This window comes from Hemiscyllium ocellatum, chromosome 22 (assembly GCF_020745735.1).
Source record: "Hemiscyllium ocellatum isolate sHemOce1 chromosome 22, sHemOce1.pat.X.cur, whole genome shotgun sequence".
In the NCBI taxonomy this organism is placed as follows: Eukaryota; Metazoa; Chordata; class Chondrichthyes; order Orectolobiformes; family Hemiscylliidae; genus Hemiscyllium; species Hemiscyllium ocellatum.
In genome coordinates, this window is record NC_083422.1 from 16819544 (window position 1) to 16844744 (window position 25201).

The window sequence follows — 25201 nt, forward strand, 5'->3', positions numbered from 1 at the left end:
TTGGAAAAGGGGAATGTTAGTGAGAATATAGAGATACAGGCTACAAGATTAGATGGGATTAAGTTTGACAAAGAGGAGATTTTAGCAATATTTGATGATCTGAAAACAGATAAGACCCCTGGGCCAGATGGGATTTATCCTTGAATTTTCTGAGAAGCCAGGGAGGAGATTGCAGAGCCTTAGGCTTCAATCTTTATGTCATCATTGGTGACAGGAGTAGTGCCAGGAGACTGGAGGACAGCAAATGTTATTCCCTTGTTTAAGAAGGGATGTCGGGACAGTCCTGGTAATTATAGGCTAGTAAGCCTTACTTCAGTTGTAGTTAAGGTGTTGGAAAAGGTTATAAGAGATAGGAGTTATAATCATCTGGAAAGGAATAATTTGATTAGGGATAGTCAACAGAATTTTGTGAAGGGTAGGTCATTCCTCACTAACCTTAAGCTCTTCGAGAAGGTGACAAAACAGTGGATGAAGGTAAGGCAGTTGATGTGGTATATATGGACTTCAGTTGAATTGAATTGAGTAGAATTTAAATTGAACTAAATTGAATTTGAATTGAATTTATTGTCACGTGTACCGAGGCACAATGAAAAACTTTGTCTTCCGAGCAATATAGGCAGATCACATAATTAAATAGCATAGTAAATAATAGGTAAACAGCGGGGGTTGGTCTTGAAACCGCATTGTCTCAGTCTTACTGGCAGGCCAGCATGCTTACCCTGCTTCCTCACAGATCTCTTACATTTGAGTGGGCTGGTGGTTTGGTGGAGTGGATTCAATAAGGCATTTGATAAGGTTCCACATAGTAGGCTATTGCACAACATATTCAGTGTCGTGATTGAAGGTGATTTAGTAGTTTGGATCAGAAATTGGCTAGCTGAAAGACGACAGAGGGTGGTGGTTGATGTCAAATGTTCATCCTGAAGCTCAGTTACCAGTGGTGTGCCACAAAGATCTGTTTTGGGGCCACTGCTGTTTGTCATTTTTATAAATGATCTGGAGGTGAGCGTTGAAGGATGGGTGAGTGAATTTGCAGATGACACTAAGATAGGCTGAGTTGTGGATAGTGCCAAAGGATGTTGTGGGTTACAGGGGAGACATAGATAAGATGCAGAGCTGGGCTGAAAATTGGCAAATGGAGTTTAATGCGGAAAAGTGTGAGGTAGTCCATTCCGGATGTAGTAACAGGAATGCAGAGTACTGGGCTAATGGTAAAATTCTTAGCAGTGTAGATGAACAGAGAGATTTCTGTGTCCAGGTGCATAAATTCCTAAAAGTTGCCACCCAGGTTGATAGAGTTGTTAAGGAGGCATATGGTGTGTTGGTGTTTATTGGTAGTGGGATTGAATTTTGGAGGCATGAGGTCATGCTTCAGCTGTACAAGACACTGGTAAGGCCGTACCTGGAGTATTGCGTGCAGTTCTGGTCACCGCATTATAGGAAGGATGTGGAAGCTTTGGTAAGAGTTCAGAGGAGATTTACTAGGATGTTTCCTGATGTGGAAGGAAGGTCTTACGAGGAAAGGCTGAGGGAACTGAGGCTGTTTTTTATTGGAGAGAAGAAGGTTGAGAGATGACTCAATCGAGACGTATAAGATATTCAGAGGGTAAGATAAGGTGGACAGTGAGAGCCTTCTTCCTTGGATGGCGAAGGCTAACACAAGGAGACAGTTTTAAATTGAGCAGTGATAGATTTAAGACAGATGTCAGGGGTAGTTTCTTCACTCAGAACGTAGTAAGGGTGTGCAATGGCCTACCTGCAACAGTAGTAGACTCGTTGACGTTACGGTCATTTAAATGGGCATTGAACATATATATGGATAATAATGGAACAATATAGGTTAGATGGGCATCAGATTAATTTCACAGGTCAGCACAACGTCAAGGCCAAAGGACCTGTAGTATGCTGCAACACTCTAAGTTCTAATATGTACCAGATTATTTCGGACCACTACAATCAATCCTTTAACAAGCTTTTTAAAGGATATTAAGAAGCCATTAACTTTCCTTTTTTTCCCATTCTCTCCTTCTACTTGCCCACTGAAAATTTGCAAACTCTCCTAGACATCAGAATACAGAGATAACTCCCCAATCAACAAAACAGAACAGAAATTTGGTACAACTGGCATTTTCTTTCTACTTCACTCATGGGATGTAAGCATGGCTGATTGGAAAGGATTTATTGTCTGCCCCAGTTGCCATTGAGAAATTGATGTGCTGTCTTCTTGAATCACTGCAGTCCATAATTGATGTATGTCCCTTGTTGCCACACTATTTTGCTTAGGGAACAGGGCAGAGAAGGGCAGCAAGTGTGAGGTGAGTAGTGGAAAATAATGAGACTGCAAGGGGTTGAGTGTGGACCAGCAATCAACAATCATTCTTGATGGTGGCAGATGCCTGTAGTTCAATTGTCAGTTACTATGTGATTGCATTTGTGGTGTGTTTCATCCCTGTCAGACTGGTGGAAGAAATGCATCAGATTTAAAAAACAATTCCCACTTGCACCAGGTCCCAAAGCCATGCACTTTAATATGCCCTGAACCAGATATTCAAAGTCTGCAATAAGTCATTAGGGCATCAGGGTGCTGATTATTTGAAATTCTATTGCTTGGCATCCAAAAATCTATGAATATTTAGTAATCAAATCAACTGTTCAAACATTAAACTGTTTACTCAAAATTTTCAATGTTTTATACCAGCAATGCTTCCCACCAAAAACCCTCACATTCTTAAAATACCAGCAATCAAGTTTTTTTTTCAAAAAACCTTGGATACAGGAAAAGAAATCGTTAGGTATTGATATTCGCAAGTAGAGTCCCCAATAGAACAAAATTCCAATTTGCCTGCAAGCTGTTCAGTGGGATATTTTTATGACATCAGTTAGTAGAAGAATAGCTCGGCTGCTTTAATGGAAATGCAAAGGTTTATCAAAATCTTGGTCACAGTGCATAGTAGACAGATGGAAGTTGGCTGCAACTTGAGAAAAATTTGTTGAGGTGAGTGAAGCTCTACATTTCAAACAATGTTCAGGCAGCTGCAGAGCATTGAAACTACTTTACAATTAAGTGGGAGTTAAGGGGGAAGTGGGCAAAGCAGGAAAGAATTGTTGAGTCATGAGATAGCATTTATGTCATCACCATTGTAAACCAGAAGCCTGTTTTCATCAGCCTTATTCAAAATATATGGAACCTTTAAAAGTATTCTGAAAACAGTCCATCTTTTGGATCATTGAATTGTCTTTCTCTCCTCCCTTCAATCCCCTTCCCACCCCGTGCAGTACCCAGTTATGATTTGGTAATTATAAACATTGGAGAAAGTGAGGACTGCAGATGCTGGAGATCAGAGCTGAAAAACATGTTGCAGGAGAATCGACGTTTCGGGCATAAGCCCTTCTTCAGGAATGGAATTTTATTAATTATAAATATTGCTATTTTTTGTGGGCAGAGTTTCAATCTTGTTGACAGGCTAGACAAACTGTGGAGGCCGCAACCTAACACCTTCTCTTCTGCATAACAGTCCCCTGCATGAGAGGAAGACATTTGTTGTAATGATGAGAGATGATTGAACAAGCTATAAAAGCATAAATATAATTGACTGCCTAAGGGTGACTAGTTTTTACTGGCTGCTTCCAGGGCTCATCAGGTCCTGTTGAAACTTTGACACAAGCTTGGGTACCTGCAAAATTGTTGTTTTGCAACACTAAAATCCCACTCGGTTCATTCATGTCTTTCAGGGAGGAAAATCTACCTCACTTGCCTCGTTAGTCATACAGATGACACCAGTCACACAGCAACAGGTTGACTCTTAACTGCCCTCTGTCAATCCGTAATTACACATCGACATGCCAGTCAAGCTAGCTATATCCACATCCCATGTACGACATATAACTTTCTAAGTTTGGCACAGGCTACTTTTTCCAACCTAGTTATGAAGTGCACCATAGAAAACAAATTTGTGTTGTCATCTTTGGACACCACCCAATTTATGCATTAAAACCACTTCATCTAAGTGCTTGTCAATATGGCGGACAAAAGGAATCAGAATTCATTGTGATTCAACTCAATTTTATTAATAAAATATTCCTCATGAAAATATTGAACATTTCCTAAATTCCCACAATATTTACTCTATCTAGCTTTATCTGCCTGAGAAAAGATATTACTTGCAATGATCCACATGTTTGACCTGGGCTGTTGGAATCTCCTTCCTCTCCAAGGTAGGCTATTCTCTTCCTTGAAGGTGAGTCTTGTAGGCCACGGCAGATCTTTTCTCTCTCTCTCTCTTTCTAGATGGTTGGAGCTCTGCTGCTGGGCCAGGTCAAATCTTTGTTGAGTCTTCATTGAGGGACTGGTGTCTAGGTGTCTTATGCTCCTTGGCCCTGACCTTCCAGAATGAATGGTGGCATTTGGTCAATGGAGTAATGAGCTGGGTTCGAAAACATCCAATAGGGTAGCACCAACACCCCTCACTATTGCAATACCAGATTTGTAAAGAGCAGATACTCAAGTAGTAAAGATGCCAGATTATCTGATTGACACTTCTAGAATATATAACCATTGGGGTAGTTGTAATTGATTCATCTTGAATCTTGTATCTCTTCGATCCTGGATTCCACTCTCTTTAAATCAGATAGCTACTGCCTACTGTTTAACTTAGTTTAGTCAATTTTCTGTCTGATTTCTCTGTCTGTGGGTCATTTTAGAATGTCCAATTTTCGATCAGTGGTCACTTGACCACAGTATATATTTCAATTTTCTCTTATATTTTTCAAGGTTCTCACATTTTACATTTATATTACTCAAATCTAAATGATGTAAGGGCTTTGGATCAAGGTTTATGTATAGATGAAAATGAACTATTTACTTACTGGTAAGAATGTGTCCCAAGAGTTTAGGAACGGTTCGTTTGGAAATACATCTGACTAAAAACCAATTGTCAGGATCCATTAACATTGAGAACTCACTGTAGTGTATCAGAAACTTTTTTTTTAAAAAAAAAGCAGGTTTAACATAACAGAGACAGCCAGGTGGTGATAACAAATGGTTTACTTTTTATGCTCTTAGTCCCCAGAACTAAATTTAAGGATTTGGAACTGGTGGACTCATTTTCCGAAATGGAAAATATTGCAGATGCTGGTTGCCCATCAACTTCCACAGTTACTTTGACTATCCCTCCTCATCCTTCACCACCTGGAAGATTTAATTCCACTCTCCCAGTTTTGTACTCTCCATTGCATCTGATCTGATTATCTCATTTTTTACTGGCTGCATCTGACCGTGATCTTTCCTCCTCAACCGAGGATTTCCCTCACTGTGGTTGGCAGGGCTTCAGCTGTGTCCAACCTATCGCCAACATAACTGCCCTTGTCTCTTCAACTCCTTCCCAAAAGGACCATAGATTTCCAATTGTCACAGTGTTCCACTACACTAGTTTATACATTCAAAAGAAGCATCCTCTGCCATTTTCACCACCGCAAGCATGATGCCACCACCATCTTCCCCTGCCATAGTCAGGGCATTCCATATGACCATAAGACATAGAACTGGAAGTAAGGCCATTCGTCCCATCGAGTCCACTCCACCATTCAATCATGGCTGATGGGCATTTCAACTCCACTTACCCATATTCTCCCCGTAGCCCTTAATTCCTCGAGACATCAAGAATCTATCAATCTCTCAAGAATCTATCATTTGCAAGGACCATTCCTTTTCTGACATCCTGATTCACTCCTCCACCACTCCAAACACTTCTTCACTCCTCCATGGTAAATACCCATGCAATCACAGAAACGCAATACTTGTTTATTCACCTCCCTCCACACTGTCCAAGGCCCCAGATACACCTTACAGGTGAAGCACGTTTCACTTGTACATCTTTCAATCTAGTATACTGCATTTACTGTTCAAAAAGTGGTCTCTTACATTGGCGGAATTTTGCAGAACAACTCCATTAAGTCATAGGAATTGACTCCGCCCTCTCAGTTCCTTACCATTTCCATAAACCACTTTGATCTCATGTTAACATTTCTGTACTGAGCCTTCTACAAAATGTTCCAATGAAGCATTACACAAGTTCAAGGAACATTTTACATTTAAGCACTTTACAGCATCAGAGTCTCAAAATCAAATTCAATAACTTCAGAAACTGATGGCAATGTGCCTCTTCATCATTTTTCTTACATCCTCTTCCCACACAATCAGAATCCTCTTCTCATAATCAGAGTTCCCTTCAAGATTTTCATGATTCAGTCATGTTGACTGCATGTTTTGATAATTCTGCACTACCAAGTGACTATTTATATCAAAGACAATTATATGACAAATGAAAAATTCTTTCTTAACCAGAAAAATCAAAAATCCTAAAGTGTAATGATTAGCATTAATGATAGAAAAAATCCTTTGAAAACGTAGGAGAGTTATAGGCTTGGATTAAGATGAGCACAAACAAACAAACACAAACCCACGGAAACTGATTGTAAGTCTGCGGAGAACACTCTGCAACATAACCATGTAAAAAAAAAACAGTACGGTGAACAAAAATTGCACTGATAAACTGGAATCTGGAAACAAGAAACTGAAGTTAAATTGTTACCTTGCATCAGATTTCACTCAAAATTAGAAGTCAAACAGATTTATACTGGAGGAATGAGATAATTTACAACAATCAAAGCATACAGCTGCAAAATATCTGATGTTTTTAAAAAAAAAAGTAGTATCTAGTCTAGACAATTTACATGCAGAAGTATTCAAGCAGAAATAGCTTGAAATTGATGAGCTGAGAAATTAAAATGACATTTTAAGTAGTCAAGGTTTCCAGCCCTGTTGACAATCCAGGAAAGTATATTTTCACAATATCTTTGAAGAATAAGGACAGGCCATTAGGGCACAAAAATGTAATAACTCATTAATAGATAATTAGGATGCTGTGGAAGCAAAGTATTGAATATCTTGGGTTTTAGCAGCTATCAGTTCAGTTTTGTTTTTTGCTGAGCTTCAATACTATAGCCTCCCCCCCACCACCACTCAAAATGGATCATTGGAATTGACAAGATACAGACCAATATTAGAAGATGGTGCTTTGGCATAGAATCAAGTCCAGTTGCATGACAGTCCAGACCTTGACTAATACATGTTGTCAAAAAGTTATCTTGCACTCTTCAGGATGGGCTTGAGAATGCCAGTTTCAAAAGGATCAACAATTTATACTTTGAGGAAAAGGATGTTGACTTATTGGAAAACAGTCTGATGGATTGAAACATTGTTGTCATGCAGAATATATTAGTTACCTAAAGTTGTCTTTTAAATTGAAAAATGTCATGAGCGGAAGATGAAAAGTTTCAAAAGAAATCTCTTTTACAGCAACACTCACTCAACTGATTAGATGTTTCATGTAACAATAGTAATACTGAAATCCTTAACATTTACATTTAAAAATAGCTAACAAAAAGTGTTCCTTAAAAATTAAATATTTTTCTATATTGTCCAAGTATTGAACATTGTAAGTTGAGGAAATGCACAGTTGGTGTGAAGGGGGACTACCTGGTAATAGCTACTTGGTCACAAGCTGCACAAAACTGCCTTTCCAGGAGAGATGAGAAGACAATAATCCGATCCTCAAACCTCAAAAGGAAATACATGGTAAATGCATTTTTTTAAAAATTCAATCAAATTTTCAATGATTATAAATCATCTGAATTCTCTTAAATTATTTTTCCAGGTATTTATTGCTCCAACAGTTGTTCAGCATGGATTGGAGTTACTAATTTACATGCATTTAGAATATGTACATGTGCAATGTTAATCAAAAACATCAAACATAATACATACAGTCTAACAGATGAGACTTCCTCATATAAGTACAATGATTGCAGTTTAAAAAAATATACAAACAATTTCATGTATCTAAAGATGAAGGTCACTTTGCCATTTTAGCTGTTCTTGTACGTAATCGCCTCTTCATAATTGAATGATCACTTTCTTTTTCACTCATCTCTATTATCTGCAAATGTAAAGGGTCTAAATTCAACATAATGTAGTACAAGATTCTAGAATGCATTTTTAAAGCAAAAAGCTTATTAGAATTTAAATTTCTCTGTCAATTCCTACACTGTAGTGCATATATGCCAGAGGTCTAAGCAGATTTTGCACATTCCAAAATTAACAGTTGAGTCAGAGAAAGTCTGAAGTCGTCATAATTGGACTTGAAATATTAGCTCTGCTTCTCTCTTCACAGCTGCTGCCAGACCTGTTGAGATTGTCCAGCATTTTGAGTCACAGGAGGACCTAGCCTGCTATTAATTACAGCTTTGGATCAGTTAACATCAACAATTTGTAATCAATACAGATTTTCTAATGCATCAAAAGGGCCCAAGAATACAATGAGTCACCAGTTCTTTAAAAAAAGATGATTGTGCTTTGATACATGAGCTTTGTTTTGCAGTTAATCAATTTGAAACAGAAAAAAATTGCTTCCAAAACTACAATAAGTGGTAGTTACACCTTCAACAAGATTCTAATGCAACTTCAAAATAATTTTTGATCTCTTGTCCATGCACAATTTTACAAACATACTATTCAAAATTCCACCTGAAAACATACTTAAGGCTATTCTTCAAAAAAAATTAAAAAGTGACTCATTTTTCAGTACATATTGTACTTACCGTTTGGGATGGGAAATTCACAGGTGATGATATATCTTGCTTGTACAGTTTCCTTCTTGATCTTTTGGGCCTTACTTCGTTATTACAAGAAGTTTCCATTTCTGGATGCTTGGGGGAATTTAATGTTTCCATTAACTTTTTGGCTGTAAATAAAGGTAAACTGTTAAATAAACTGCAAGGCCTGCAAACAGAGATATATCTACTTAATTTTTTTTACATTCATACAGGGAATGTGGGCTTTTCTGGATATGCTGAATAGGTGGTGAGCTACAATGTATAGTAACTCGGTCTCTTAACAGTTCGAAGTGCTTTGTACACAATGGCTTGGATTTTCACTTGAATCAGATAGTTCATGTCAGGATATTAGTGCATCTGCCCTTTGAAAAAAATGTACCAGATGAACAGGACCTTCATTTTCAGATCATGGTGGGGGTGGCTGGGGGTCATTGGTTGTTCGAGCCTGCCTTAGTTCTCTTTAGGCTCTTTGGTTCTCTTAAATTTTAGGCCCTCAGATCCTCAACCCCCACCTAATCTTCATGTCATGCGTACCAATCCATGACCCCACAATGAGCAGAGCTCTGGAGTCATGAGACACAAAATGGAAAATTACACGCTCCTACAAAATTAACCTACATTTAAAAGATTTAAACCAGAAGAGCAAAATGTGTTCTTCCTCACTCTTGGCTTAAAAATCTTAAATTTCTGTGCTCTGGTCCTTGTACTGTCAGGTAATGGGAACAGCCTTCTTCTGACAACTTTATCTAAGCCAGCCATAATCTGTGTTACTTTCTGCCCATTCAGCTGGTCTATGTCCTTTTTAGTTAATTGTTTAACCACACCTTCAGAAATTGATGCCGGTATTTTTAAAAACTGTACTCTACATTTAAATATCCAAAAATATTTCTATATTATCTTAATATATCTCAAAAAATCCAAGCACTGAATCATAGACACAGACATAGAACAATACAGCACAGAACAGGCCCTTCGGCCCACGATGTTGTGCTGAACATCTATCCTAGATTAAGCACCCATCCATGTACCTATCCAATTGCCGCTTAAAGATCGCCAATGATTCTGATTCTACCACTCCCACGGGCAGCGCATTCCATGCCCCCACCACTCTCTGGGTAAAGAACCCACCCCTGACATCTCCCCTATACCTTCCACCCTTCACCTTAAATTTATGTCCCCTTGTAACACTCTGTTGTACCCGGGGAAAAAGTTTCTGACTGTCTACTCTATATATTCCTCTGATCATCTTATAAACCTCTATCAAGTCACCCCTCATCCTTCGCCGTTCCAACGAGAAAAGACCGAGAACTCTCAACCTATCCTCATACGACCTATTCTCCATTCCGGCAACATCCTGGTAAATCTTCTCTGCACCCTCTCCAAAGCTTCCACATCTTTCCTAAAATGTGGCGACCAGAACTGCACACAGTACTCCAAATGTGGCCTAACCAAAGTCCTGTACAGCTGCAACATCACTTCACGACTCTTGAATTCAATCCCTCTGCTAATGAACGCTAATACACCATAGGCCTTCTTACAAGCTCTATCCACCTGAGTGGCAACTTTCAAAGATCTATGTACATAGACCCCAAGATCCCTCTGTTCCTCCACCTGACTAAGAACCCTACCGTTAACCCTGTATTCCGCATTCTTATTTGTTCTTCCAAAATGGATAACCTCACACTTGGCAGGGTTGAACTCCATCTGCCACTCCTCAGCCCAGCTCTGCATCATATCTAAGTCCCTTTGCAGCCGACAACAGCCCTCCTCACTGTCCACAACTCCACCAATCTTCGTATCATCTGCAAATTTACTGACCCACCCTTCGACTCCCTCATCCAAGTCATTAATAAAAACTACAAACAGCAGAGGACCAGAACTGATCCCTGCGGAACTCCACTTGTAACTGGGCTCCAGGCTGACAATCTTGGCCACACAACTATGTTCCATCCTCAATTCTCAATCTTCAAGTCAACTTTTCATCCATGCTTTCACTGGCCTATTAAACAAAACCAGAAACTGAAATTGCTGGAGAAACCCAGCAGATCTGGTAGCATATGTGGAGAAAAAGTAGAGAATGAACATTTCAGGTCCAGCTCTTCAGAGATGATTGTAGCTTGGGAAAAAAGGATGATACATGTACTGAAGTTGGAATGGGAGTAGGTAGAGACAAGAGAGACAGAGATAGACTGGGTTTTGTGTAACAGCAGCCCATGTGTTGACAAGGCTTGGTGTGTGGAGATGGGGTAAATGCATGGGAGAAGGTGCTGAGGCATAAAAGTATTGGAGATGATATGGAGTCCAGAAGGATGCAGGGTCCCAAATAGGAAATGAATACTATTCTACCAGCTTGCACAGAACCTCACTGGGGCACTGCAACAAGTGTGAGACTAAGGTGCTGACCAGGTAGCTTAGGACCATTTTTGTGACAGCAAGTCAGTGTGCTGCAAGCAGTTACCAGTCTGCGCTTCGTCTCCCCAATGTAAAGGAGGCCACTTTGTGAGCAGAAATACAGTAGACCAGATTAAGTGAAGTGCAGGTAAATGACTGCTTCACCTGAAAAAGTGTGTCTGTGACCTTGAATAATGAAGGAGGATGGAGTAAATAGGCAGGTGTTAAACTTTGTGATTACAATAAATTAAATCAAAACTTGCAGTCATATACACTACATAGTGAAAAGCTTTGTTAAACAAGCAGTACAGGAAGGTCATAGCAAACAAGAATATAGAGGTCATAAGGTGCTTAGGCAGAGCAAGGCATACAAGGTTATGGTTGTACAGGAGTTTCACAAAGCAAGATCAACATTATTTGAAGTTAGAAAAGTGCATTCAACAGTTTAACAGCAACAGGGAAGAAGCTGTTCTTGAATAGGCTGGTGCGTGTGTTAAAGCTTCTATTTCTCCTGCCTGATGGAAGAGGTCAGAAGAGAGCATTACCAGGGCAGGAGGGGTCGTTGACGATGTTGGTAGCCTTCCTAAGGTAATGTGAAGTGTGAATGTGGTTCATGAATGGAAGGTTGGCTTCACTGATGGTCTGGGCTGTGCACACAACTTTCTGAAGTTTCCTACAGTTCTGGGCATAGGAGTTGTCATACCAGGCTATTAAGCACCCAGATAGAATGCTTTCTATGGTGCGTCTGTAAAAGGTGGTGTGAGTCGTTATAGACATGCCAAATTTCTTGAGGTTCCTGAGGAAAAGGGGCGTTGCTGTGCTTCTTGACCATTGCATCTACTTGGGAGGTCCAGGACAGATGGTCAGTTATTGTCACTCCCAGTACCTTGACACTTTTGATTCTCTCCATCCCAGCTCAGAGAAGGTGCTATGGAGGTGCGAGAAGGTGTCGGGAGTGGAGGAATTGAGCAAGGTATCCTGGAGGGAACGATCTCCCTTATTGGTCAGAGTATTGAGTCCTGGAGTTAGGAGGTTATGTTGCGGCTGTACAGGACAGTGGTTAGACCATTGTTGGAATATTGCGTACAATTCTGGTCTCCTTCCTATCAGAAGGATGTTGTGAAACTTGAAAGATTTCAGAAAAGACTTACAAGGATGTTGCCAGGGTTGGAGGATTTGAGCTATAGAGAGGTTAAATAGGCTAGGGCTGTTTTCCCTGGACCTTTGGAGACTGAGGGGTGACCTTACAGATGTTTATAAGATTATGAGAGGCATGAATAGGATAAATAGACAAAGTCTTTCCCCTGGGGTGGGAGAGTCCAGAACTAGATGGTATAAGTTTAGGGTGAGAGGGGAAAGATAGAAAAGAGACCTAAGAGGCCACTTTTTCACACAGAGGGTGGTGCATATATGGAATGAGCTGCCAGAGGAAGTGGTGGAGGCTAGTACAATTGCAACATTTTGGGCTCAGTGGTTAGCACTGATGCCCTCACAGCGCCAGGGTCCCAGGTTCGATTCCAGACTCGGGCAAATCTCTGTGTGGAGTTTGCACATCCTCCCAGTGTTTGTGTGGGTTTCCTTCAGATGCTCCGGTTTCCTCTCAGTCCAAAAATGTGCAGGTCAGGTGAATTGGCCATGCTAAGTTGCCCGTAGCGTTAGGTGCATCATTTAGAGGGAAATGGGACTGGGTGGGTTACACTTCAGAGGGTCAGTATGGACTTGTTGGGCTGAAGGGCCTGTTTCCACACTGTAGGGAATCTAATTTAGAGGCATCCGGATAAGTATACAAATAGGAAGGGTTTGGAGGGATATGGGCCAGGTACTGGCAGGTGGGACTAGATTGGGTTGAGATATCTGATCGGCATGGACAAGTTTGACCAAAGGGTCTGTTTCTGTGCCGTACATCTCTATGACTCTATCTCTGTGAAGGCTGACAAGGGAGGGGAGGAGAAATGTCTGGTGGTATCATTCAGCTGGAGGTGGCAGAAACAGCAGCTAATGATCCTTTGGATGTGGATGCTGGTAGCATGGTAAGTGAGGATCTGAGACCCCATCTTTATTGCATGAAGGAAAAGAGGGGTTGGTAGCCAAAGTACTGAAGATGGGTTAGATGCTTCCGAGAGCCTGGTCAACTGTGCTGGTGGGGATAACTTTAGGTGAGGAAGAAAAGGTGGATATTTCAGATGTCCCTTGTTGAATTTAGCATCATCGAACAGATGTGATGGAGATCAGGTAACTGAATAGTCTTTACAGGAAGTGGGTTGCGTTGTCAAGGTAATGGTGGGAGTCGGTGGGTTTTTAGTGGACATTGATGGCCAGCCTATCTCCAGAAATAGAAACGAATGTCAAGGAAGGGAAGAATTAGAGAAAGGTCAGGTGAAGATGAGAGCAGAGTGGAATTTGAAAGTGAAATTTATGATTTTTTCCAATTCCAGATGAGTAGAAAGCAGCACTGATCATGTCATCAATGTACCAGAGGGAAAAAATGTTTTGGTGGGAGCAAGAGTAGGATTGGAACAAAGAATGCTCCACATACCCCACGAAGACAGGCATAACTGGGGCCCATGTGGGTACCCATGGCCACCCCTTTGACGGAAAGAAAGAGGGAGGAGTTAAAAGAGAAGCTGTTCAGAGGTGAGGACAAGCTAGGCCAGGCAGAGGGTGGTGAATGGGGACAGTTCAGGCATTTGCTTCAAGACGAAGCAGGAGAGCCCCAGACCATCCTCAAGGGAGATAGAAGTGTAAAAAAGGGATATCACAACCATGGTAAAGAGGTGGCGGCTGGAGTCCACAAACTAGAAATTCTGAAACTGATGTAAAACATCAAAGAAAATTGCAGATGTAAGGGGAAAGAGACTGGACTTTTAGTTAAAAACGTAACTGTGCGAGTTGGTGGGCTTATAGTAGATATTGGTGGCCAGCTTATCCCCAGAAACAGAATTTTTAAAAAAAATGTTATTTTGCAATGCTTTAAGATTCCTGCAACATCCAGTGCATGCCCCTGCAAAAACCTTGTAATTTTGAATTTTTGAAATAACAAGCATTTATGTGCTTTCTCCTAAATTAGCTCAGATTTCTCCAAACATTTCACCTTTGAAACTATGTAGGTGCAGTTCTAAGTTAATTTCTTCAGTAAATGGGTTACATTTGTCACTTTCCAATCTTCTGGCATATCCTCAAACACAGGGAGGTTTGGAACATTAACAAATGTTCCACAATCTCCAACCTTTTCCTTTAGCAATCTGCGATACAAACCATCAGGACCAGATGAAGTTTCCATCCAAATAAATTTAGCTTTCCCTGTACATCTTACTCATCAAATGTTCATCCCACAGAATCAAAAATGACTAATACAGAAGGCAGAATTTGACCTATCACATGTCCTCTGGCTCTACTACCAATCTCTTAACTTTTCCCCCATATTCCTGGACACGATGACAATCCCAAAAAAATCCAGTGCCCTCTTTCATATCTCAATTGAACCTGGCTCCATCACATTTCCAGGCAGTGCATTCCATATCCTACGTAAATGTTTTCTCACATCACATTAAGTCTGTGGCGTGTTGCTCCAGTTTCATTTACAAGCAGAAACAGCTTCACCCTGTTTATCCTATGCAGACTGCTCGTGATTTTGAAAACCTCAATCAGACCACCTCACAGCCTCTCCTCTCCAAGGAGGACGGTATCAACTTCTTCAGTCTATCTTCATAGATGAAGTTTCTCATATCTGGAACCATTCTAGTAAATTGCTTCTGCACTGCCTCCAATGCATTTACATAATGCTATGATGTGGCACCCATAACAGAACACAATACTCTAAAATTGTTTCCAAACGTTTCCCAACACCAAGGTTAAACTAACTGGTGTGTAACTGTTGGGATTAGCCTTTAAAATCATTTTTGAACAAGATTGTAATGTTGGCATTTTCAGTCCAGGAAAGACTGAAATATTGTTAGGCTCAGTGCCTCCACAATTTCTCCTTACTTCTTTCAAAATCATTGGATGCATCTCATTGGATCTCAATGCCTTATTAATTTCAGATGCCAATAATCTGAGATTACTTCTTAATTAATTTTGATCCCTTCCACTGAAAGTTTCTTTCTAATTTTGCTCAGGGAGGCTTCAGTAGCCTGGTTACTGAACTAGTAATCCAGGCTCATCTTCATGGGACAAGGGCTTGAATCCCACCTTAGCAGATGATGAAATTTAGAAAAATCTGGAACTAAAAACTAGCTAAATGGCAACCATGTAACCTCTGTTGATCATAAAAACCCATCTGGCTCAATGTCCTTCAAGGAAGGAAAGCTGCCATCCTTACTGGTCTGCCACGCCAGACCTAAAGGAATGTGGTTGACTCTTAATGCCCCCAAGTAATAACTGCTTGTCTAGCCAGCAACACCCAGTACACAAAAACAATGCAGTCTCAATTTTTTCAAAACTTCCTCGTTAGTTCCTAAAAGTCTGACCATAGGACCTCAAACTGCCCTAGGTCATTGGCACTAAAATGTACCAGTGCTGTTGGCTCATTCTACTTTAAGTCATTCTGGTTTGAAAACATGCAGCGAGAGATAGTATTCCCAAATGGAGTTTTCAATTGCAATTTAATATCTTTTAGCATTGTTGTGTCTCATTTCTTGATATTAACTGGAGGAATTCATTTGTACTTCAGGGAACTACATTTTATTTTTCAAAAGTATCTGGAGTGAATTTCTCAATTAAACATATCAAAACCAGCAGATTTTGTTTTAAGTAGTAGGTGAAATGGGGGCTGCTCAACGGTGCAGAAAAGGCTTATTTCTTGACTCTATCGTGAATTTCAACTTTTGAGTTTTAGGTGTGCCTGCTGCAGACCTCTACATCAGGTAAAACAGAGGTCATTTGAAAGCCAACAAGAGAGGCATTGTTTGAAAAAGGTAACAAGCCAATATTGAGGCATTAAACCACTCAAAGCCAACTTCACTGAAATGCCTTGGGGATACTTTGAAGGTAGCTTCCCTCTTTAGGTGTATCTCCACCACTCATGATGGCTGACCAAAACGGGAAAGGATTAACTTTTTATAATATTTTAACATTTAAATTCTTTGTTCCAAAACAGAAATATTGAAATGGAGTTTAATTCCACTCTTTAACATAGAGATCAATGGGAACCTATGATTAACTTAAAATTGCCATTTTCAGAAACACAATTGCAACTTAAAATGAGGACTTGCTATGAAGTTTGGAAGCGAAATACTGTTTAGGACAAAGCTTTATTCTTGTCTAAAACTCCAGAAACAGGATAGTAATACATTTTTACTATTTGTTTAGTTAATATACACATTTTATCACAGCTTATCATGTTACTGTGTAATTTTACCTTTGTTCTGTAGAATTGTTGGGGAACTTTGCAATAAATCTCCAATTTTCTGCAGTGTTCCATCTTTCTTTTGGCGTGACCCAAAACTTGATATCGAGGCTTGTTTTCTTAGTCGACCAGCTGTACTTTTCACATTCTGAGATAACAAACTTCAATTGAGACAATGTTGCAATGCAAATTATACCCACAAAATTACCAATTTAAATTTATAACGAATGCTGTGTAGAGGGTCCATGATTTACAATTGATTGCACTTACGAACGTAATCCCAGATAAAGAAGTGTAACTTTAAAAAGACCTGACTTACAAATAGTTGAGTTATATTGTGTTGTGTTCTAGCTTGCGTACACACTCCGGAACGAAACCCATTGGCAACCAGAGGAATGCCTGTACACAAATTTGTCAGTATCTCTTCTCTTTCAAGAAATATTTTACCTTGTAAGATGATTTTACTGCAGGGACGACCTTATTTACACATTGGTGAAACTAAACTTTAGTGCAATCTTTTTCACAGTGGTGGTTTCATTCTCAAAAAATGGACAGACAAAAAATCTTTTAGTAAGTTTTTTTCTAGTAAAATATTTTAAATATAGATAAATTTGTCAAATGTGCAATTCATTTTCTATTATTCAGAGATCTAAACAAACAACTCAACAGAAAAAGGCTAATTTTTCAAAAGGAGGATAAGAAGGTGATGGCCTAGTGGTATTATTGCTGAACTACTAACCCAGAAACCTTGATAATATTCTTCAAACCAAGGTTCAAATCCCATCATGGCAAATGGCGGAACTTGAATTCAATACAAATCTGGAATTAAGTGTTTAACAATAACCATGAAACCATTGCCGATTGTCAGGTAAAACCTAATTGGTTCACTAATGTCCTTTGGGAAAGGAAAGTGCCACTCTTACCTGGTCTGGCCTATAATGGTTGACTTAACCACCCTTTGGGTAATTAGGGATGGGCAATAAACGCTGGCCCAGCCAGCAACACCTTTATCCAGTGAATAAATGAATATAGTAATACATTTGGACACTCATTCAAGAAATTTTCATTTCCTTGCTTAAGAGATTTACCACAGTAATTCATTGGAAAATCCATGTATAGTTTCTCTAAAAGGCAGAGACTTTATGTACCAAGCAAAATGTGTTGTTGCATTTCTATATAATTTGAAAGTACATTTCCCTTAGATACAGCCTGAATTATGTGATTGGATAGCAATATTTCCATTCAGAGAGGTACAGTGCTACTGGACAGTAAAGGGGTGAAGAGTGTAGAATTCATGCTTAGCAGGGCTGCTATTAGCTTTGCTGCTAAAGGTAACTGAACTCCATGAGTTCCATGTAATTGGATCTCAGGGAAGTTCTCAAGTTATTCCTTAACTGTGTAGTGAGGGGTTACTGAACTCCTCTGATATGTGCATGTTCTAAAAGAAGCAGGACTGCAACTAAAGTACAATATATGAGGACAGGGGAGTCTGTTGAGAAACGTGGGATTAACTTCAATGCATTCGCAATTTGAAATGCCCTGTGGAACGTTTGATCATCATTTATTTTATCCATGCTTACCTTATGTCAAATTTGGAATCACAGAAGGTAAAACATTCGTTCTCCCCTTTACACAGTCCACCTGTGTGCTGGTTGATCAATAATCTTATGTTTGTATAAGTTTTATTTGTAAAAGAAAAATCAGTTACTCTTTGTTAACTAAAGAAACCTGTGACTTGTTCTTACTACCAAATCTGACATAATTGGAGATTTATATAAACTTGGCTACATCTCCAACCTGGTTACATTTAAAATTTGTCATGTCAGGGGTGGAAGAGGAAGAAATCAGTGCAAACATCCAATAAAGGTCATAGAACAGGAACTAAAAATGTACAAGTCAAAAGTATATTATATTATATTAAATCAATACAACATACATTAATTAACCTGTTGTGGCGAAGTGAACCAAGTTCCTTCCTACAAAGTGACAAAAATACCAGAAAATATTTGTAGCATAAAAAGACACTAAGATGCAAAAATAGGGCTAATAAAAAGCCTAATAATCGCTCCACATTTGGACACACCTGGTTGGAAGTGAAGGTGAAGGTGAAGATCAACAACGTGCAAATTGGATGCTCCCACCTTAATTCATGACTGAATCATATGCCATGTGTCAACCATGCTTCTAGTTTCAGAAGAATAGGGGCCAAGCAGCATAAGAAAAACACAAGGTGAAATCAGTCCTCTGTTCATAATATCTGTCCCTCTTAAAAGGAAAGCTGCACAAAACTACAGCTGAATACTATCACTTTAATTTAAGTAAGGAAAATGGAACAATTGCAGAACTCAAAACAACCAGCAAAATAAATGTCATTTACAAAATACCATGCAATGACTGTAACAAACACTAATTGGACAGACAGGCAGAAAACTAGCCACCAGGATACACGAGCACCAACTAGCCACCAAAAGACATGACTCACTATCACTAGTATTCTTACATACAGACAAAGAAGGACACCATTTCGATTGGGAAAACACATCCATCCTAGAACATGCTAAACAGAGACGGGAATTTCCGGAGGCCTGGTATTCAAACTGGAACTCCATCAATAAACACATTGATTTGAATCCCATTTACCAACCTTTAAGAAAAGAACTGGAAAAGGCATCGCCCACCTTAAGAGACCAAGAAACATAAGTAGAAAGCAGGATATGACATGAGAGCTTGACCAGAGGCTCAAACAAACTTTCCAGCTCAGCGAGCAAACTTACAACCTGATCCTCAACCGGAGCTACAAGTTTTCTCAAAAATCACATAAACAGAAGAGTATTTCAAGACTATTCTCAGGAGGTATGAGGAAGTGGAAGCCAGGGAGGTTAACTTCAGTCACTTGGCCTATGACGTGAATCATCAAATGGCTTTATGCAAGTAGTCAAAGTCAGTGTATGCATGTCAAGGTGGCATCCTTTACCTATTTCTCAGGATACTCACTGCATCACAATTCCATCACTCAATCATTAACAGCCCTGGCATTCAAGACTTGCACCTAAAATTCAAATACTACCTCTCATCCACTCACATCAGTCTAAACTGCCAGCTTCACATTTATCTTTCATTGACTCCATAAAATCCTAGCTATTCAGTTATGACACATCATCTAAACATGCTGCACAGTGTCTTTCGACAGAGGGGAAAGAATACCAAAAGAGAGACAAAATAGAATGCTGCAGTGTAAAACCAAATGGGGTACAAGGACCCCTGTATCTTCTTAGTTCTTTGGAGAGGGCTCTGCAAAATGGAATGAACTGCAACATTATGGGATGTGGGTGCTGCTGACAACTTCACGTTCACATTAAGTTGCTTCTCAAACTCACAGCTCAGCTTTATTCTGTTATTTCACACAATAAAGCAAACTATAGATGGGGCTCATCACCCAGACCTTACACTTTGCATGGTAGTGGTCTACCCACAATTCAAATTTTCCTACTGATCCAGATACATTATGCTGCAGAGGACATGATAGAAGACAAAGTTTGGTGGGACAGTAAACTGATATGAGGATGTAGAGATGCTTCAGTAGGATTTGGAAAAGTAGAGCAACTGGATAATGAAGTATTAATGTGAATATAAGGGAGATTATCTCCTTTGGTAGCAAAACACAGGAAGACAGGTTATTATCTGAATGTACTGAGAGAGGAGGAGGATTCAAGAAGACCTGGAGTATCCTTGTACACCAGTCACTGAAAGTAAGAATGCAAGTGCAGTGAACAGTGGAGAAGGCAAGTGGCATGTTGCATTTATATTGAGAAGATTTAATTACAGGAGCAGGGATGTCTTGCTACAATTGTACAGGCCCTTTGGCCCAAATTGGCTGGAGTATTATATGCAATTTTATAGAGTCAGAGTCCTACAGCATGGAGACAGGCCCTTTGGCCCAAACTGGTCCATGCCAACCAAAATGTCCATTCACGTTAACCCCATTTCCCTGCACTTGGCTCATATCTTTGTAATCCTTTTCTATCCAAGTATTTGTCCAAATGTCTTTAAAATGTTGTTAATGTACCCGCCTCAACAACTTCCACTGATAACTCATTCCATATGCATACCACCCTCTATGTTTCCCTTTAAACCTTAAACTGATGTCTTCTACTCCTCGATTCCCTAACCCTGGGAGAAACAGAGTGCATTCATCCTATCCGTGCCTCTCATGATCTTATACACTTTGAGAAAGAGTGTAGGAGACCGAGGTGTGTCCGGGGGGGGGGGGTTTCAAAGAAAAAAATCCTAGCTTGTCCAACCTCCCCCAATAACACAGACCATTGAGTCCTGCCAACATCTTTGTGAATTTCTTCTGTACTCTTTCCAATTTAATAACATCCTTCGTAAAGCAAGGTGATCAAAACTGAACACAATACTCCAAGCGTGGCCTCACCAAAATCCTGTATGAATGCAACGTAACTTCCCAACTCGTATACTCAATGCCCTGATTGATGAATAAAACGAAAGAGTGGCTAAATAAACATTGGTCCTTTACGATCATGAGAAGGGGCATTTAGTTATGGGATATAATGAAACGGCCGAGACATTGAACAGGTATTTTGTATCAGTCTTCACAGTGGAGGACACTAATAACGTGCCAGTAATTGACAAAAAAAAACGAAGGGTAGTGAAGACCTTGAAACATTCATTCTTATGGAAGAGGCAGCATTGAGCAAGCTAATGGAGCTAAGGAAAGCCAAGTCTCCTGGCCCTGATGGAATGCATCCCAGGGTACAAAAAGACACGGTGGGAGAAATAGCAAGCGCATCGGTGGTAATTTTCCAAAATTCGCTGGACTCTGGGACAGTCACAGCAGATTTGAAAACAGCAAATGTGACGCCACTGTTTAAAAAGGGAGGTAGCAAAAGATGGCGGACTATAGACCGGTTAGCTTAACCTCTATAGTGCGGAAGATGCTGGAGTTTATTGTCAAGAAAGAAAAAGCAAGGCATCTCGATAAAAATTGTTCCATTGGGCAGATGCAGCATGGGTTCATAAACAGCAGGTCATGCTTAACAAGTTTTATGGAATTCTATGAAGACATTACGAACAAGGTGGACAATAGGTCCCAGAAGTAGATGTGGTGTATCTAGATTTCCAAAAGGTCTTTGGCATGGTACCACACAAGAGGCTGCTGCATAAAATAAGGATGCATGGATTTAGGAGTAAAGTATTAGCATGGTTTTGGATTGGTTGACTAACAGGAAGCAAAGATTGGGGATAAATGAGTGCTATTCTGGCTGGCAATCAGTGACTAGTGGTGTGCCTCAGGGATCAGTGTTGGGACCGCAATTATTCACAATTTATATAAATGATTTGGTTTTGGGGACCACGTATAGTGTCATCTGCAAATTCTGACACACTAAATTGAGTGGCAGAACAAAATGTGCGGAGGACTGTGAAACTTTGCAGAGGACCATAAATACTTTGAATGAGTGGGCAAATGTCTGCTTGATAGAATACAATGGTAATAAATGTGAAGTCATACATTTTGGTAGGAGTAACAGGAAAAAGGATTATTATTTGAATGATAAAAAGTTGCAGTATGCTGCTATGCAGAGGGACCTGGGTGTCCTTGTGCATGAATCACAGAAGGTTGGTCTGTAGATACAACAAGTAATTAGGAAGGCAAATGGAATTTTGTCCTTCTTTGCTAAAGGCGTTGAGTTTAAAAGCAGGGAGGTTATGTTGCAACTCTACAGGGTGCTGGTGAAGTCACACCTTGAGTATTGTGTGCAGTTTTGGCCTCCTTACTTGAGAAAGGATGTACTGGCACTGGAGAGGATGCAGAGGAGATTCACCAGGCTGATTCCAGAGTTGAGGGTGTTGGCTTATGAAGAGAGACTGATAGACTGGGATTATTTTCATTAGAATTCAGAAGAATGAGGGAGGAATCTTATAAAAACATAAAATTATGAAGGGAATAAATAAGATAGAAGTAGAGAGGATGTTTCCATTTGGAGATGAAACTAGGACAAGAGGGCATAGCATCAAGATTAGACGGAGCAGATTTGGAACTGAATTGAGAAGGAACTTCTTCACTCAGGGTTGCAAATCTATGAAATTCCTTGCCCAGTGAAATAGCTGATGCTACTTCAGTAAACGTTTTTAAAGCTTAGATATTTTTGAACAATAAAAGGAATTAAAGGATACAGTGAGAGCACACGTAAGTGGAACTGAGTCCACGAAAAGATCAGCCATGATCTTATTGAATGGTGGAGCAGGCTCAAAAAGGGCTGAATGGCCTACTCCTACTCCTAATTCTTATGTCGGCCAGTGTGCCAAACACCTTCTTCACTGTCTGTCTAGTTGTGACTCCACATTGAGAAACATGCACCTGAACTCCAAGGCCCCTCTGTTTCACTACACTCCTTAATGTCCTACCATTCACTCAAACTCCTACCTTGATTTGACTTTCCAAAATGCAAGACCTCACACTTAGCTGTATTTAACTCCAATTGCCATTTCTTGGCCCACTTCCCCAGCTGATCAAGATCCTGCTAAAATTTCTGATAACCTTCCTCATTGTCTGTGATACCTCCTATTTCAGTGTCGTCTACAAACTTACTAATCATGCCTTGTACATTCTCATTCAAATTTAAAAATCGATAAAAATAACAAACAGCAATGGATCCAGCACTGACACGAGGCACTTCACTAGTCAGAGGCCTCCAGTCCAACAAGCATACTTCCACTATTACATTCTGCTTCCTACCATAAACCCAATTTTTAATCTTATTTGCAAGCTCCCTCTGGATTCCACATGATCTAACCTTCCAGAGCAGCCTAGCATGTGGAATTTATCAAAGGCCTTACCAAAATCCATATAGATTACATCTACCATCCTGCCCTCGTCAACCTTCCTGGTCACTTCAAAGAACTCTAACAAATTTGTGAGGCATGATCTCCCACACAAAGCCAAGCTGACTATTCCTAATCAAACCCAATCTTTCCAAAGTGCATGCAAATCTTATCTCTCAGAATCTTCTCAATTAAAACACCCACAACAGACTTTAGGGTTACTGGTCTGTAGTTCCCAAGTTTTTCTATGCAGCCCTTCTTGAATAATGGCACAACATTCAATACCATCTAGTTTTCAAACACCTAACCTGTAGCTAATGATGTTGCAAAACTTTTAGCTAGGGCCCCTGCAATTTCTTCTTAGTGTCTTGCAGTGTTCTCGGATATATTTGGTCAGAACCAGGAGATTTATCCACCTTTTTACATTCCAATACTGTGACTTGGACTCTCCCCAAGATATGACCACTAACTTCCCCAAGTTCCCAAGTCGTTATGTTTTTCTTCACAGTAAACAGAGAGGAGAAATATTCATTGAGGACCTTGCCCATCTCTTGTGATTCTATGCATATACGTCCACTTTGCTCCTTGAGGGATCCTGGGGTCCTATTCTATTTCTAGCTATTCTTTTTGCTTTAATATACTTAGAGCCTCCTGAGATTCACCCTAATCTTCTCAGCCAACATAATCTCATTTCCCCTTTTCGCCCTCCGATTTCTTTCTACAATAAACGCCTGTATTCCCTATATAATCTCGAAGAATTCACTTGATCACAGCTGCCTGTACCTGAGCCATTCCTCCTCCTTTTTCCCGGTCAAAGCTTCAATATTTTTTGTCATCAACAGTTCCTTATTACTCTCCTTATCGGAGGAAAAATGTTCTGGCCATGAAGGGAATACAATGAAAGCTTACCAGACCGATTCTTGGGATGGCAGGAGGAGAAGATCTCCAAAATCTATGAAATTCTAAAAGGCCAAGAAACAGGCCCTTCGATCCAACTTGTCTATGCCAACCAGATTTTCCAAACAAAACTAATCCCATTTGCCTGTGTTTGGTCCATATTCCTCTAAATCTTTCCTGGGAAGGTCACATTTTAAGGATATGGAGCAGATCATTTAGGATTGAGCTAAGGAGACATTTTTTCACCCACAGTAGGAAGGCCGTGGAATTTGCTACCATAGACAGCTGTTCAGACCAAAACATTAAATGTTTTCAAGAAAATGGAGACAGAAATTGTTTTTAGGGTTAAAGGAACAAAAAGAGTATGGGGAGAAAGTAGGCACAGGATACAGAGCTGGATGATCAGTCAAGGCCATACTGATGGCAGACCAGGCTCCAAAAAAAAAAGGGCTTCATGGCATACTCATACTCCTATTTTCTACTTTTCTATGTAAGGCCACAACTAGGTAGCATACAGGAAAAGGGTGGTGAAATGCATAGAGTCTGACAGGCTGACGGAATGTACATTATGATGTGTATTGGATCAGCCTGCTAGATATCCTTTTGCCATTGTCAAGTGGTAAAGAGTTGCACTTCAACTAGTCAGAATCATCATGCAGAATTTGCTCTTCTAATACTTTAATTTCTTTGTAGACCCACAGGCGCTGGGAAACTCAGTCGGAGCTTTAGACTGAATAGTCAACAATTTCTTTGTCATTCCTGTAAAAATGCAATACAGGAGCCTACCACAGCACCAGAAACACCTCAGAGTACTTTCAGAAATAATTTCAACATTGGCTTACACACGTGATACGAAGCCTTTTAAGCATCAGTGCCTGGTTCCTTTTATAGCAGATTGGCTGTTCTTTGCCAAGAGACGTACAAATGCATTGTAGTAATCTACTCAGCTAAATTTGTACATAAAGTATCGCAGACTTGACTGCTGATGTAACAATGATTTTATAATATCCGATACTTTTGACACAAACAGGGACCCCTGCTCAAGTACTGTTC

The 25201-nt window shown here is 40.0% G+C and overlaps 1 protein-coding gene across 3 annotated transcripts in view; it reads right to left on the reverse strand.

Moving 5' to 3' along the window:
- Nucleotides 1-7439: 7439 nt before the first annotated feature.
- Nucleotides 7440-25201, reverse strand: part of LOC132826223 (kinesin-like protein KIF20B) — a 112890-nt gene continuing 95128 nt past the window's right edge. For all 3 annotated transcript variants that reach the window (XM_060841902.1, XM_060841903.1, XM_060841901.1), the window contains exons 31-33: nucleotides 16421-16556; nucleotides 8659-8801; nucleotides 7440-7997 (exon numbers count right to left, since the gene is read on the reverse strand). In XM_060841902.1, the coding sequence (XP_060697885.1) occupies nucleotides 7914-7997; nucleotides 8659-8801; nucleotides 16421-16556 (363 nt within the window). In that variant the 3' untranslated portion in view covers nucleotides 7440-7913. The remainder of the gene's footprint in view (nucleotides 7998-8658; nucleotides 8802-16420; nucleotides 16557-25201) is intronic.